The sequence below is a fragment of the Arvicola amphibius genome, chromosome 2 (genome assembly GCF_903992535.2).
Source record: "Arvicola amphibius chromosome 2, mArvAmp1.2, whole genome shotgun sequence".
NCBI lineage: Eukaryota > Metazoa > Chordata > Mammalia > Rodentia > Cricetidae > Arvicola > Arvicola amphibius.
In genome coordinates, this window is record NC_052048.2 from 6,157,800 (window position 1) to 6,172,603 (window position 14,804).

Below are 14,804 nucleotides of genomic sequence, written 5' to 3' on the forward strand. Positions count from 1 at the left end.
CTTGTGACTCCAGACCTAGCTGCGCCCTACTGGTTTGTAGTTTGAGTTGATAGACGCTGTGCTTTTGAGACTGTAACATCAAATCCCTCAGTTGTTCTGGGAAGCTCAGAAAGTCTGTCTCTTTCCACAGTAGCTGTTGTCCTGGGGAAGACCTGTGCCCTGTATACTTGTTCTCTGCTGTCTGTTTTGAATATAACACAAACATTTCTACTGCGTTCATTTTTTCCCTCTTCAGTTGCACTAGACACAGCCTGTAACCAATTCTGTGTGGGCTTGGACAAAAAAAAGAGTATGGCTTCCCAACTGCCCGCCGTCAGCAAAGCCAAGACATTCCCTGCACTCCCTGACAGGGCTATTTGAATCTGGAAGAGGCTCGGGACTCGCTGTGTTTCTCTCCATTGGGCTATCCAGTGAACATTTTTGAAAACTATGAGCCTTTTCGCATTTCTGCTGTGGGGTGTGGGGTTGTTCTCTGGAGAATTGCTTTAGATAGCTTAACTTGTGTGATTTCACAATGACCTTTGAAAACAAAAGAAATTAAAACTAGACTGATTATTTAATTATTCTTGTCGTCATTATTAGATCCTAAATAAATTAAACATTCAACAGATTTTACTTCAAGGCTTATGCTATACTCAGAAAAAGTCACATCTGATTATAGAACAAGTTGCTCTTTATTTAGATTTAGCCCATCATCTGAGAGGGGTGGGACTCAGTCAACAGGAGTGAGGACCCCCCATAAAGAAGCCTAGATAAGAAGATGGGAAGGACCCTCAAGAATAAGTACTCAAGAAGGTTATTATGAAAGACAAGTTTGGCTTTTATGTCCAGGTTTTCTGTTGCGGTTTGGTGACATCCCACAAAGGTCAACATGACTTAATCATTATAACAAGGGAAATGATATTCATGCAGAGGGCTCATGCCGTTAACCCTACATAGCTGCTCTCTCCTAGTCCAAAGTCATTGCTTTGCGTATGTACATCACATGAAGGGTAATGTTCATCAATGGAAATCCATCTTCATTCAAGACAGTGATGGCTAAGAAACGACGCTGCGAGCCTAGGCAGACACAATCACATCCTTCTAAAAGCCCTGAGAAAATGACATGAGTCATTAAGAGCGTAGTGACGTTTACTGTGGTCGTAATAGGTACCTGTTCCATATGTGGCCTGTGCCTTTCAGAGTTATAGGTTTATAGTTACCTGCTCTGTGTATAGCCTGTGACTTTAGGGTTTCTAGGGAAACAGATTGGCAGAAGTTGCTCCTACTTCCTGCTTTTCTTTAAAAAATAGACAAACTTTCAAGTAAGTAGTTTAGAGTGATCTATAGTAAATGAGAACAATTAACATATGATTTTAAGTGTATAAAATGAGATGTCCAGTCTATAATTAAGATGTTCTCATAAAAAGAATATTATTAACTGACATATCCTGACATAATCCATTCATCTCTCTTCTCCTTCCCAGGCCTCTCTCTCTCTCTCTCTCTCTCTCTCTCTCTCTCTCTCTCTCTCTCCACACACAAACACACACACACACACACACACACACACACACACACACACACAGTAGCATATTTACCTGACACAGAACACCTCCATTTCCCTGAAGAGTTCATCCAAGGATAGAACAATAGACACAGAAGGATTCTTCCTCTCCCTGGCAGCGGTGCTGATGACCACGAGAGATTGCCCCTGTTTATAGGGATTCCACAGGCCGTTTTAATAGATGTCTTAGCAGGGTGCTTGAGACTAGGGGCCCAGCTTATGCCCTTTCCTGTCCCCGCCTCCCTAACTGCTTGTCACCAGAGATTTATAGAAGTGACAGCTCTACGAATCAGAAACAACCAGAAGATTTCTCATCTTTTTTCATTTCCTTCAAGTTTCTCTAGTCCAGCATCTAAACTTCAGGGTTAGCAAGATGAACTGCTACTTAAATTAAAACAGGGCTTATGATTTTTGTTTGATTTGGGTCTGGCCATGTCGAAGGGGAGTTTAATAAAAAGCCTTCTGCAGCATGTTCTGGAAGAAAGTTGCTGCTCTCTCTAGATTTTTCCTTCCACTCTATCTTTCGTGAGCACCAGGATGTAGGTAGCTATACTGGCTGGTCCAACTCCCAGACACACGAGGAGCCGGGCATCTGCGGAGGCACGGACGACGTCTGCTCCGTGCTGACTCAGAGGCCCACCGTATGACTCCAGTCTGGCGCTGTCACACCTGGTTATGGAAAGGCAAGAACAATGCCTCCCTTGAGAAAGGGGGAAAAGTCCAGCGCAGTCACAATTCTGATGTAAAATTTAAATCATCCCCCCACATCCTGTGGACTTAGAGCTGTCAAAAAGGCAAGACCAGACTTAAATGGAAAAAGCTTCTTATTTCCCTAAAATGTATACCTTCCATATCTATAAATAACAAACTTCTGAGTCCCAGCTCCTGATACCACATTATTCTAAGGAATTTATAAATAATCATGACAAAAGGACTCTGACATTTTTAACCTGTAGATAGCTGAAGGTTAAACCGCTGTTTCTGTGATTAATGACCGATGTGTTACAATACATGAACTGAATAATTCACAACAAATGATCATTGCTGGACAGGCACTAATTTTTTTCATTTTTTTACAACTTCTACATTTGATCATTTTCCCTGACAACTTAAAAAAGACTGCATCTTTAATTTTTAAACGCCTCGATCATCCACATTTCCTTTAAGATACTTAGAGGTTAGTAATCCCATGGTTAAAGGAATTGTTTAATCAAATGTTAATAGCTCAAAATTGGTGATTCTGTCAGCCAGAAAGGGGCTGAGCTTCGGGGGATTACTGATGGCTCCTGAGTGGCAGATTCTGTTATCTCTCTTTCAGACAGAAAATGCTCGCTGCCCCTTCCTTTTTCTTTTCTGCACACAAATGAGGAGTAGTTTTGATGCTTCTTAAAAAACAATTTAGAACTCTCTAGAAGCATTTGCTGGCTCTTTAATAATGAAAATGGCTTTGTATTTATCATGCAACCTTTCCCCAAAACTCATCTTTCTTCCTTGCTGTGATGGCAGAATAAATTCCTGGACGTTTTGTCCGAACTGAACAATAGAGGTGGTACCCAGTGCAGGATAGTTACATTTAATTTAACTCTACTTTCTGAGTTCTAGGCATTTAATATGGTTGAATTTTAAGCAACTTTAATAAAAACTAAAGGCTCACTTAATTGCATTTTTGATCCATAGACCATGTATTATGGTCTAAATAAAAAGATTTAAAAGAAAATCAATGTTTTCTGTGGGTCAGGGTTTTAGTAGCCCAGGCTGGCCTTGAACTCATGATGTGCATGAGGCTGACTCAAAACTCCTGCCCTTCCTCCTCCTCTGAGAGATGCTGAGATGACAGGCATGAGCCTCCAGCTGAGGCAGCATCTTTTACTCAGAACTTTTGGAGTGATACCCTGGGAGAGGTGCTCTAAATTGGGGGTTTAAATTTTAGTGATTTGTGTTATTGATGACCCAGAAAAGACTGCAGGGGTGAAAGAATCCACTTTCAGATTCCAATCACCGCAGGATGGAATCCTGTTGCCACAAATTAGTTTTTAATTTTTTTTGTGGAAAGGATTGTGCCGTGTATTCCAGAAGGGTCTCACACGGGTGGACCCCCAGCTCAACTTCCCAAGTGCTAAGGTCAAAGGGAGACACTGTCAATCCAGACAGTTTTTAAATACTGACTAACTTGGATTTTTTCTTAAAACCACAGCAACAAAACAAAAGTTGGTCGTTTTAAAGATAATTTTATTTCTTAGTTTAGGATGTTGAAGCTGAGATGGAAGGTCTTCCCTCCCAATGCTGACGGAAACCATGCCACACTTCTGATTCCTTTCTGATCTTAACTCCTGACATCTTTCTCTGTTCATTTTGAGTTTTACCCTGGGATGGCCCGGAACTCCCTTGCTCTTCCTCTCCCTGCTCCTCGGGCTTTAGGGGAAGGGAAGAGGTTGGACAGAGGCACCCAGTGAGAACGGTGATGGCGGTCAGCAGATGGGGGCGTGGACCAAAGGACTGAAAGTTGGTCCTACTGTTATTAGAAAAGCAACAACAAACAAAATGGGGGGAGGGTAATATAGAACACGATCCCAATGCTGAGGGCCAGAGCGTGGAAGGCCATGGCAATGAGGAGAAAGTCCTGAAAAAGTCCCTTTGATGCACACTGTTGGTGGCTCTGACATTTTTACCAGACACTTTTCTAAATGCAGCTTGAAGTTTTATAATACGCAGTAAAGATATTTTGTGTACCCGTTCCATTTTAAACAGAACAGATTAGTTCCCAAGTGGCTGTAGCTCAGTCTCATTTGTTTTTAGACTTGCACAGGATGCCGAGCTTTGTCGATTTGCACTCTGGCGAAAGTGCGGTAAGAAACACAAGCCTCCCGCCTCCATGTGCCCTGTCTGCATGTCTTCACGGGGCTTAGGGGGAGTCCTGCTTCTACACACATGCGGCAGAAGCCAGGGGACCCATCCAGGCCACTTAGGGACACTGCCGGGCATGAGGTCCTCCTATGGGGAGAGGCTGAGGGAAGAAACGAGGGGGGCAGCAAGTTCTGCGTGAGACACTGAAGGGAAGAGACTTTAAAGGAGGGAAATGTGTTGCCGAAGTTTGGAGACTGCGTGTTTACCATAAATAAATTCTGCAGCAGACTTCTGGATATGATAAACCACAGACTTGATTTACAGAATCGATGTGGCGTCTTCGGCGTCCAGGAGGACAACTCTTGGTAGGGAAATGATGTTTTAAATCTTGTAAGGGAGAAGGGAAATATAAACTGTAAGACATAAACAACAACAATTGAAATTCATAGACAAATGGCAACGGCAGATACTGTCTTTCCGCTGCTAGTGTGACATTCTAAGCGTGTAACCAGATTACACGTCAGAGGGTTGTGTTGCTTGATTCACCCATCTGGGTTCAAATGGACTCATTCAAGCTCCAGGTCTCTCAAGTCCACCTGTAGGGTGGGTGACGTCCTATAGTGAAGAAATTTTTAATATACTGTTGAGATCTGTTCCTTCTGTTAATTATCTTCATTCTGAATTCTTAAATTAAAAAAAAAACAGTCTGTATGTGTTTTCAGATATTGTCTTTCCTCTTACGGCAAAGAACTTTGAAGAACACTGTGTCCTCTCTGAGTCTGGGATCAGTCGTCTTTATGTGATTGTTACCAACACACAAGATAGCCAAAATGTGAACAAAAAAGGTGTGTCTTGGTGCAAGGGAAACCTCCATAGTGGACTGGGTCTACTGCTGTGGGGTTTCACTGAGCGTGTGTGGAATAGAGCCCGTCACCTTATGGCCTGGCAGGAAAAACAACAAAAAGGAAGAGAGGATTTGTCCCCCAGTGTCTCCTGAGGACAAGGCTCCAGTGACCTAAAGAGTTCTCGTGGGCCACCTTATAAGGGTTCCAACACTATCCTGTAGGACCTGACCAGTGGCAAAACCTAGGGAATTGATATAGACATTCACATTCTAAACAAAAAACCAAGGAAAGAATTGCTGAATTATTTATTTATTGTGCTTGCTGTATGTTATGTTTTTAACTGTTTAAAGTGTTTCCTGAGCATGATCTACTCCTTGCCTATGTCTTAGCCCGAGGGAAGGGTGGATGTCAGAAACTAGTATTGGAGAGCAACAAGCAAGGAAGTCACATGGCAGTGAGGAACACGACACAGGATTGGGAAGGGTCATGTGTCCAGCATTTAACCCCATGGAACGGCCAGGAGGATAATCATGCTGCTTCCCTTACCAGTTCCGTCTCCTTCAGTTGTTTTCCTGGCTCACTCATCTTCGTTCAGTTACCTCTTAAGAGTGAAGGGTTTGGGAGCAGTGTATCACCCTCTCTAAAACACTGGTTATTGGGAGATTGCTCAGTCTGTAAGCTTTGCTCTGCAAGAATGGGGACCCAACTTAGGTCCCCAGCGCCTAGGAAGAAACTGACTGCTGACTCACATTGTAATCCCGAAACGTGGAGACAGCTGGGGCCCCATGTCCAGTTACCCTAGTCTAGCTGGGAGTTAGGCCTCAGACCTTGTTGGAATAAGCAAAGGAAACAGTTTCTGAGGGATGCTACTGAGGTCGGCCTCTGGCCTTCACATGTGTACACACACATACACACAGACATACACACACTCACACATGTATATATGCTCTCACATTTATTTATAGTACACACACGTACACATACACACATTCATACATATAAGTGTGCCTGTCACATGCATACACACACACACACACAACAACAACAACTAGGTGATGCTGCTATGTGATCTATGAACTCTGACAAGTTCTTCTCCGCCCTCGTATCGGTTTAAGCTTTCTAGTTTAGCACTGAAAGCCAATGCTTAACCATAACTTTAGTGTATAATCTCATCCCCTCATTTTCATCTCCTGTATCCCCCACCACCACTTGCTTCATCCAGAGCATTTTCTCCACTATCCCAAAGCAGGTTCTATTTCCTCTTCAGAAACATTTCAGTTTTATTTTTGTGTGTGAGTGTTTGCCTGTGTGTCTGGGTGTACATGTGATTGTATGTGTGTGTGTGTGAGTGAATTTGTGCACATGTGTGAGAGTATGTGAGTATGTGTGTATGTGTGTCGGAATGTTTCTGTGTGTGTACTATGGCGTCACTTCTCACGAAGGCTTTTCCCCTGTGTTTACTGAAGTCTGTTCTATCTTCACAAGTTATGGCAGCATCCTCTGATTTACGTATTGAGACAGCATCATCATGTGACCCATCTGTCAAAGCGTACACATTGCTGGGAAGTCATCTGTAGACTGAAGTTTCTGTCCTGCCTGGTCCTCCAACCGTTCATCCCAAAGAAGCACACATAGGCATGTATTGATTATAAACTGTTTGGTCTATTGCTCAGGCTTATTACTAACTACCTCATATAACTTAAATTACCCATAATTCCTGTCTATGTTTAGCCATGTGGCTTGGTACTTTCTTTCAGTAAGGCACTCTCATCTTGTTTTCTCTGCGTCTCTAATTGTGCTACAGTCATCTACCCCAGATATTCTTTCCTTATTAATTATGTTACCATCCACTTGAGATATGGGGTCTTTCTCTAAAGATTTTTAAGTGAATGAATTGATTAATTGATAAGTGGGTCTTCTTTTACTCACATGTAGGCAATCCAAACAGTCTAATCTATCTCCACTATGTTTCTTCATGGCAATGGTTATTTCCTAGGCACAAACTGTTCTCACTTTTTCATCCGTGTTTATTCTCATGTATTCATCAGACAGATATGGTGGAGCTGCCTGTTAGGGATTCTACTGATACATAAATAATTGTATCTGCTTGAGTCTAGAGGACTAGACTCTATGGGAAAGGAAGTCAGAGGCAGTGAGTGCCCCACAAGGTCCTGGTTTCAGGGTGAGCCAGCAAGCGCTCACTGAGACCAGAATGCTGATCTGTATGACTGCACAGGGAGCGTTTGTAGCCACCGAGCATCTCTCCAGACTTCCTCGCATAGTTGAAACGTAACTGTAAATTGGGGGAGGAAACACGCACAAGGCACCATGATGTATGAGTGTCGGCATATGAGAAGGTAGAAATTACACAGACAATTATCGGAACTCCAGGAAGACAGACAACACTGCCACATGGCCATACTTGCCAGCATCCGTAGTCACTGTTGGCCCCACATAGTCGGGAGGTCCCCCACTTTAGTAGCTGTCCATTTAACAGATGTATTTGAAAGACCATTTTCAGAGATGTTTAGATATAAATCAAGAAGTTGTGAACGGAAAAAAGTCTGTCTCCATTGTCCCTAAATTTTAGTGGGAGAGGCAGATTATAAACAAAAAAACGTATATAATACTATGCCCAGGAAAAGTGGAGAGGAAGGAGCTTGGCTTTTGGAGAGTATTGAAGGAACTCTTTTGAAAAGATTTGAGATTTGAGAAGAAATCTGCTAGAGACGGAGAGCAAGGCTGTCCGTGTGGGGAGGAAGAGACTTCAGGAACAGCCAGGGTGGCATCTGTACATTTAGATGACTGGGGTGTTAGTGTCCTATTGCTGACACCGAGTAGCTTTGACTTTCAATTTTGAGGTCAGAAGTCCTAAAATCAAGGTACCTTCTGGGGTGAGTCTCTTCTAGATGCTCTCAGGAAGTGCTGTCACCTTCTTCAATACACAGACATCATCTGTATCCCTTATTCCATCTTCTCTACACTGAAAGCCCTTGCCTGGAATCTGGAACCCCTTGAGTCTTCCTGGGCCTGCTGGCTTTCGGTCTTCAAAGCCCTAGAGTCAATTTGGACCCCAGAACAATCCCGGCCATCACCTTCCCAGTTCAACATCTCACACCTACAAAACCTACTCTCCTGTCAAACTTGACACTTTCACAGGCTCCAGGGATAAGGGCCCAGGTGTCTTGAGTGGGCGGGGCCTTATTTTGATGAGCACCTGGGCTTTGTGGCATTCACTATTTTAGAATTACGGAAGAGCTCTAAATGGCCTTGGTATTTAGTCGGCACTTAGGAACCCGTGCCAATGGCTTTCCCGGAGGAGTCACGCAGGCATCATGACTCTCTGACACCGCCCTTCCCCAGGGTCTGCTCGCTCTGTTGCTGGTGTTCAGCCCCATTGGTTTTGTTTTCTGGTGGCAGTCTGAGCCACTCTTTCTACGGGTACGTGTGTTCTCCACGAGGGACCGCTAGCAAGGCATTCTCCGTGCAGAGAGACCCTTGCTGCAGCAGCGAGAGACCCAGTCATTCTGGGAGGACTGGCTCACTAGCACACTAGCATGATTATGCAGAACCTTACAGTAGAGAGGAACGCAAAAGTGACTCCGAAAAGCGAAAGCCGGCTTCTCCTTCCAAGGGGACCGTTGCTAATCTACTCCATTCATGTAACTCAGCATCCCAGGAGCGCTAGAGAGGAGAGATGGGATTCCATCCATGCTTCTCAATCTGCTCCTTTTCCTAAATAAACCTGAACCCTAAATTTATATTGACTTTCTAAAAGTGTCTCCGTCTGCATCTCAGCTTCCACCCTTCCTTCCTCCACGAAACCCAGCTCTATTTATCCCCAAACTCTCATTCCTCTTTGTCATTCTTCTTCCTGAACGTGGACCAGGTGCACCATTCTCTGATAGCTCCCAGAGCCTCTGGCCTTGAGGAACCAGGGACCGGGGGAGGGGGGGCTCAGTTTGCTTGGTTGGGTCTTAACCTCAGGAATCTCTCACTATTTCTATTCCTTGTACATAAAATTCCCTTAGTCACTTCATGCAACTCTTGAAACAGAGACACCGATGGTGTCATTAAAAGTTCTTACTAGGTAAGTGTCTTGCACTTTTTAAGGTTAAACCAATACCTATTGATGATTTAAAAATGTCTCTCTCAGTCTAGCAAAGGCATGAATTCTTTGGAGAACGTCTCCTTGGCCAGACACAAAAGTGAGTAAAGACACTACCAGCACTCTCGTGAAGCACAGTCCCACAAGGCACCGCCATCTTGAATTCTGTCTGCCTTAGACTGGTTTCTCTGTAGTTTGAGTGTTTGTCATTGGCAAAGCACATACACTATACTCAGATTGCCCCAAGGTGTCCTCACCCTGCAACATAGCCATCCAAGTGGCGTAGCTGCAGCTCTCCCAAACCAAGGTGGGGGAGGTCTGTGATGCCTCCCTAATTTCAGGAACTGTGACTGGGCTCCATCCAAGATGGATCCCTTTGGTAGACAGAACTGGAGAAATGACATTGTCATTGCTCCTTTGGCTATCGAGGATGAGTGTCAGGAAACATGGACACTGCTCACTGCTGTGAAGACTGCAGCTGAGGCTCTCCATATAATTTGTTTGGACTTTTAACCAACTTAACCTTACTGAATCATAACCATGTGTGTTCTTACTGCAAGCACCTGTCTTGCAGAAGGCTTTACTTGACATTTATTAGCATGACTTCCAACTGCCAACATGTAAAGGGCATCTGACAGTACTTTGAGTATGGAGCTGGTGCCATCAGTTGCCTTCCAGGCATCTTGACCTTGAACTTTGAATCCATCAGATGCTGTGTCTGACCAAGACCACTTAACCCCTTGCACAAGCAGTGGATCTCAGCCCTGAGGTGGCTGTCCACCTTGAGAGCAGGGCTAACATCTCTTTCTACCTGGTTTTCTATAGTTCTACTTCTGGATTTTAAAGTTTCACTGCTAAGGATATTAACAAAATGGACATCAGCACTTTGGTCTTGGTTCTGAGAATGGTAGAGTCGTGAAGACTTTGGAGACCAGCTGAGCTAGCTTTCTTATCTGATGACCAGGGACCAAGGGTTGTCAGTGGCCTATAATTTTTAGGTATAGGAAGACTGAATGCACATGAGGCTGTGGTGGGGAACCATAGAATGCCATCTATCGATTCTCATAACAACACTGATGCTCTTGCAAGTCACAAGCATAGAGCCTTCATCACAATGATACAACCAATGGTTAAAAATCATCCTACTAGTGTGCTCTGACAAATCTCTCCACCAAGACCTTAAGCATTTGAGCATCCTCTTCTAATAAGTGATGAGGTGTTTGCTGGTCCAAAACGGAATCAGAACCCTGTGATTCGATATTCCCAGGGTTACATGTAGTAATGTAATTGACCACATTACCAACGAGACCTAAACGATTCTAACTGGATTGACTTCAGCCTTTCCACCCTTCTCTGTGTTTATAGTGAACTTGGGGTAAGCCTTTGCAATGGAGTCGGAAGTAGCTGCACTCGAGAACTGGGTGCTCATGTGACAGCTGCCTGTAGAGACTCCCTCCCCTTGTTCTGCTCGGATCTTTGCTGGTCAGCAGCACCAGTATTAAGATTCCTCTAAGAGCACTTGATGACTATCTTTTTTACACTTATAGATGGCAAGTCCGGGAGGCTCTGAGGGCAACTTTGACTTGCACAGTAATTTTACAGCTAAACTCTTAGAAGAAAATGTCTCCCTTATTTTTAAGTCCTTTCTTTTCTTTTATTTCCTTCCTTCCTTCCTTTTTTTCTTTCTTCTTATTTTTTATTTTTTTGAGGTAGAGACTCGTGTGTGGGGGGGTCTGAAGTCTTTAATATAAGTAGAGCTTGCACTTGGTGAGCGTCTGGCCTGAGTCAGGGACTCCACTGCTTTTCTTTCCCCCCAAACCTTAAGAGGCAGATACTATCTCTCAGTTTAAAGAAGAGTAATCTGAGAAAGAGAAAGAGTCTATCATTAATAGCAGAATCACTCGTCAGGGATGAGAAGCAGATCGTTTGGAAATGCACTTCAAATTTCCAGTCTATGCTATGCATAACAGTAGTAATGGCCTCTGTCAGGGAATATGATTTCTGTCTCTGGTCCCACAGGACTAGAAGGAAAGGGGAGGGTTCTACAGGCACTCTTTGTATGTTGAAAAACAACCAGGACAAAAAAAAGATCTGTTCTTTCAGGCTCAGATCAAGCTGTACATACCACAGGGCAGCCGGTTGTTTTTACACTAGGCATTTTATCTTAGTTCCATTTCTGTGCAAAACTTTTTCATGACGGGAGAAAGAACTGCCCCCTCACTGAAAAGGTTTGCTGTGTGTTTTAAGCTCCGACGATAGTCTGAAACCTACTGAATCAGAAAGACAATGAGCGGTTCTTGTCCCTTTATCCAAGGCCTGCTTCTCTCAGCCTCTCTTACCAAATCAAAGCATGGGGATTCCGTTCTGGCCTTAAGTGTTCTGAGGAGTAAGTAACTGTAAACTCGCATTGGAATAGTGTATGGGTGCATGCAGCTAGAAGCAGAACTTTAAAAAATATCCAGGTGTGATCTGCTCCCTCAACATGTTGGTGTGAGAACCAAATGTCAAAATGGGTTAAATGTTTCATTAGTCACCAATGATAAATTGTTTGTAGCTCTTAAGTTTTGAGCAAATATCTAACTTTCTGTTTCTCTGTGGACTGCTTCTGGGCATATTTCTGTGTCTCATGGTACTCTCACTGCTAATGCAATATAAACATGTTAGAGCAAAGAGCATGTATTTATTTTATTATATATATTTCTTGATGGAGGAAATTTTAGTGCTTTTCTTTCTTTTAAACGGCTCCATAGTATTTGCTGTTCACAGATGTTCTGTTTTGAATAAGGTCTATCAAAGTGTAAAACTAGATGGATACTGTTTCTCCCCTGTAAAATGGAATGGACTTGCATTATGTGGCATTCTTAGGTGAATTTTCTTGTTTAAGAAGCCAGAATACAAGAGAGTGCTATATTAGTGTATTATTCTCACAGCAAACAAGCCCCGTTCTGTCGCTACCTGCTTGGCCATTGTTTCTGATTGTGTGTGCTGTGCAGTGGTGTTTGGATGGCTTCCTGTTCTCCGCCAGCACAAAAAGGCATTTCTGTTACAATGGCCCCTCACCACACAATGACGGCATTAAGGATTTATGTGGAGGTTTCATTATTTTCTCCTCTTTTGTTCCTTCCAGGATGTCTTCCAAGCGACCAGCCTCTCCGTATGGGGAGACAGATGGAGAGGTAGCCATGGTGACAAGCAGACAGAAATTGGAAGAGGAGGAGAGCGAGAGGCTCCCAGCCTTTCACCTTCCCGTACATGTGAGTTTCCCCAACAAGCCTCACTCTGAGGAATTTCAGCCAGTTTCTCGGCTGACGCAAGAGACTTGTGGTCCTAGGGACCCCCATGCTCAGCACCACACAATGGTAGGTTTCTTATGGTCTCCCTGTCCACCAGCCCATTCCTCTAATAGCTTGGCTTCAGCCCTTTGCTTGAAATGATCATTTGTTTGAGAATCACAGAGAATATTCACCTCAGACTTCATAGAATTCCTTCAAGTAAATGGGTTTTCCCAAGGGGATATAAGAAAGGATATTTAGTTCTTTGTTTGCTTTTTGAGGATCCTGTCTCTGACACATACTTAGGGAGGAATCCATACAACATGCAACAATCATGTTAAGATGACATGGCTAAAGTTAGCAAGAATCAAAGTCGTTTTCTTACGCTTTCTCATGAAATGTTGAAGAAACTTTAGTTGTAAAGGCCCATCTTCATCATTGCTAGTCATTGTGGGTCAGACTTCCACCAATCATTTGACCTTATGTCCAGATTTTAGCTAATGCAACACACACACAAACACACACACACACACGGGGGGGGGGATTAAGCCTTTCTTAATACCACAATAATTCGTAACTTTCCCAACAATCCAGTAAATCTAGTGAGGTACTACTATTAATTCTCTTTATATTGGAGGAACCTGAGGCACGGTGAAAGTCCAAGATGCTCCAGGTCATAGAACCAGCATTCACCAAGGCAGGCTGACTTCTGGGCCCATGGTCCTGACCCTTCTTCATGAGAACTCAGGCATAGTTTATGTCTTCTTGTCTATCACTTGGCAAATTTGCTCACATTCCCTATGATTGCTCCCTCTTCCCCACTCCGTCACTTACCATCCAATGCAAGGCTAAGGGAGCAGGTGAGTAGGGGACACTGTGGTCAGCAGGGTGAGCAACCAGGCTCCCCACCTGCTATTGTGTCTCTGCGATGTGTCTTCTGCTTATTATTTTGACTATTGCCTGCTCTCAGACTGTACCATACCAAGAGTGTTTCTTGGATGGATTTTTTTCCCTGTGACAGTGACATACATATATAAGGCTGAAGGGCTGAATATAAATAGAATAGCTCAAAGAATGGTGCCAAGATAACGATAAGATAATTTTAAGCACACTCAAAGATGAATGAGCCCGAGAGAGGCAGATTAAGTTACTGAAAATGGTGACATTGGGGACACTGTGAGGAAGTTCTGGTCTACGATCTATGGGTCTCCTTGAAGCAGGGGATTCTGTTTATGAGCGTATGTAACAAGCTAGTGAGATGCTCACGTGGAAGGAGGCTGGCCATACAGACTTAGCAAAGGGAGCTACATCCACAGAACTTGTCTGGAAGGAGAGAACTAACTCTGGAAAGATGTCCTCTGGCCTCCACACGTAGACCCTGGTGCACATGTGCCCATGCTCATACACACATAGGCTCACAACAATAATAAAAGTATTCAAAAATTGAAACAATGGATCTGAGTTGTGCTATGATTTCCAGTGAGTCCTTTAGTAGTCCTGTGACCCAACATGGTTGAGATCCACTGTGGTATAATTTGGTGGGTTTCTAAGCCAATGACCCATCTCATATGAGCCATATCAACACTGGGACTCTTTCATACCACACAGTTTGTCTCTGCCTCAAATATTTCTTGTATTCATAGCTTTTCTTCTTTCACATGGACACTTGAACACATCCTGACCCCAACTTCTGAGCCCTTCTGTTAGATGATTCCCCCCTCTCCAACTGACTTGTCTACCCGAGAAAGGATTGTATGGCATTCCTCACCATCGAATGTGTATGTGGTGTTGCTACTTCCAATCCTCACCTGAGCAGCAGTTCCCATACAAACCACCCCACACTGTGAGTGGGCTTCCTCTTCTATATTCTGTACAGATGCAATACTTTGGCCATGGCCAACTTCACACACAGCTGTGAACATGGCTGAGCACCTTTAATGGCAGTTCTACACATTCTCTTTGGATATCTTTCTGATTTTTAAATGTCATCTTCATGGTAAATATTGCTTTTCACCTGACTAGGTGAAAGGTCAGCACATGCTAGATGGTGTACTCAGTTCTCGCACAGTGAGTAGTACTCTCTTCTCTCCCTGTGCTCCCTTTAACGGGCTCCACATGATAACCTGTGCACTGAGATGTCTGTCTCTACACAATACCCAGGATTTCTTATTGATTCTCCCTCTCTCCCT

At 43.7% G+C, this 14,804-nt stretch overlaps 1 protein-coding gene across 8 annotated transcripts in view; it reads left to right on the forward strand.

Moving 5' to 3' along the window:
- Window positions 1-14,804, forward strand: part of Sox5 (SRY-box transcription factor 5) — a 385,023-nt gene that overhangs the window by 41,553 nt on the left and 328,666 nt on the right. For 5 of the 8 annotated variants that reach the window (XM_038318752.1, XM_038318754.1, XM_038318747.1 and 2 more), the window contains one exon: window positions 12,471-12,702. In XM_038318752.1, coding sequence (XP_038174680.1) covers window positions 12,471-12,702 — 232 coding nt within the window. The remainder of the gene's footprint in view (window positions 1-12,470; window positions 12,703-14,804) is intronic. The other 3 variants (XM_038318750.1, XM_038318751.1, XM_038318753.1) reach the window with 1 other exon arrangement.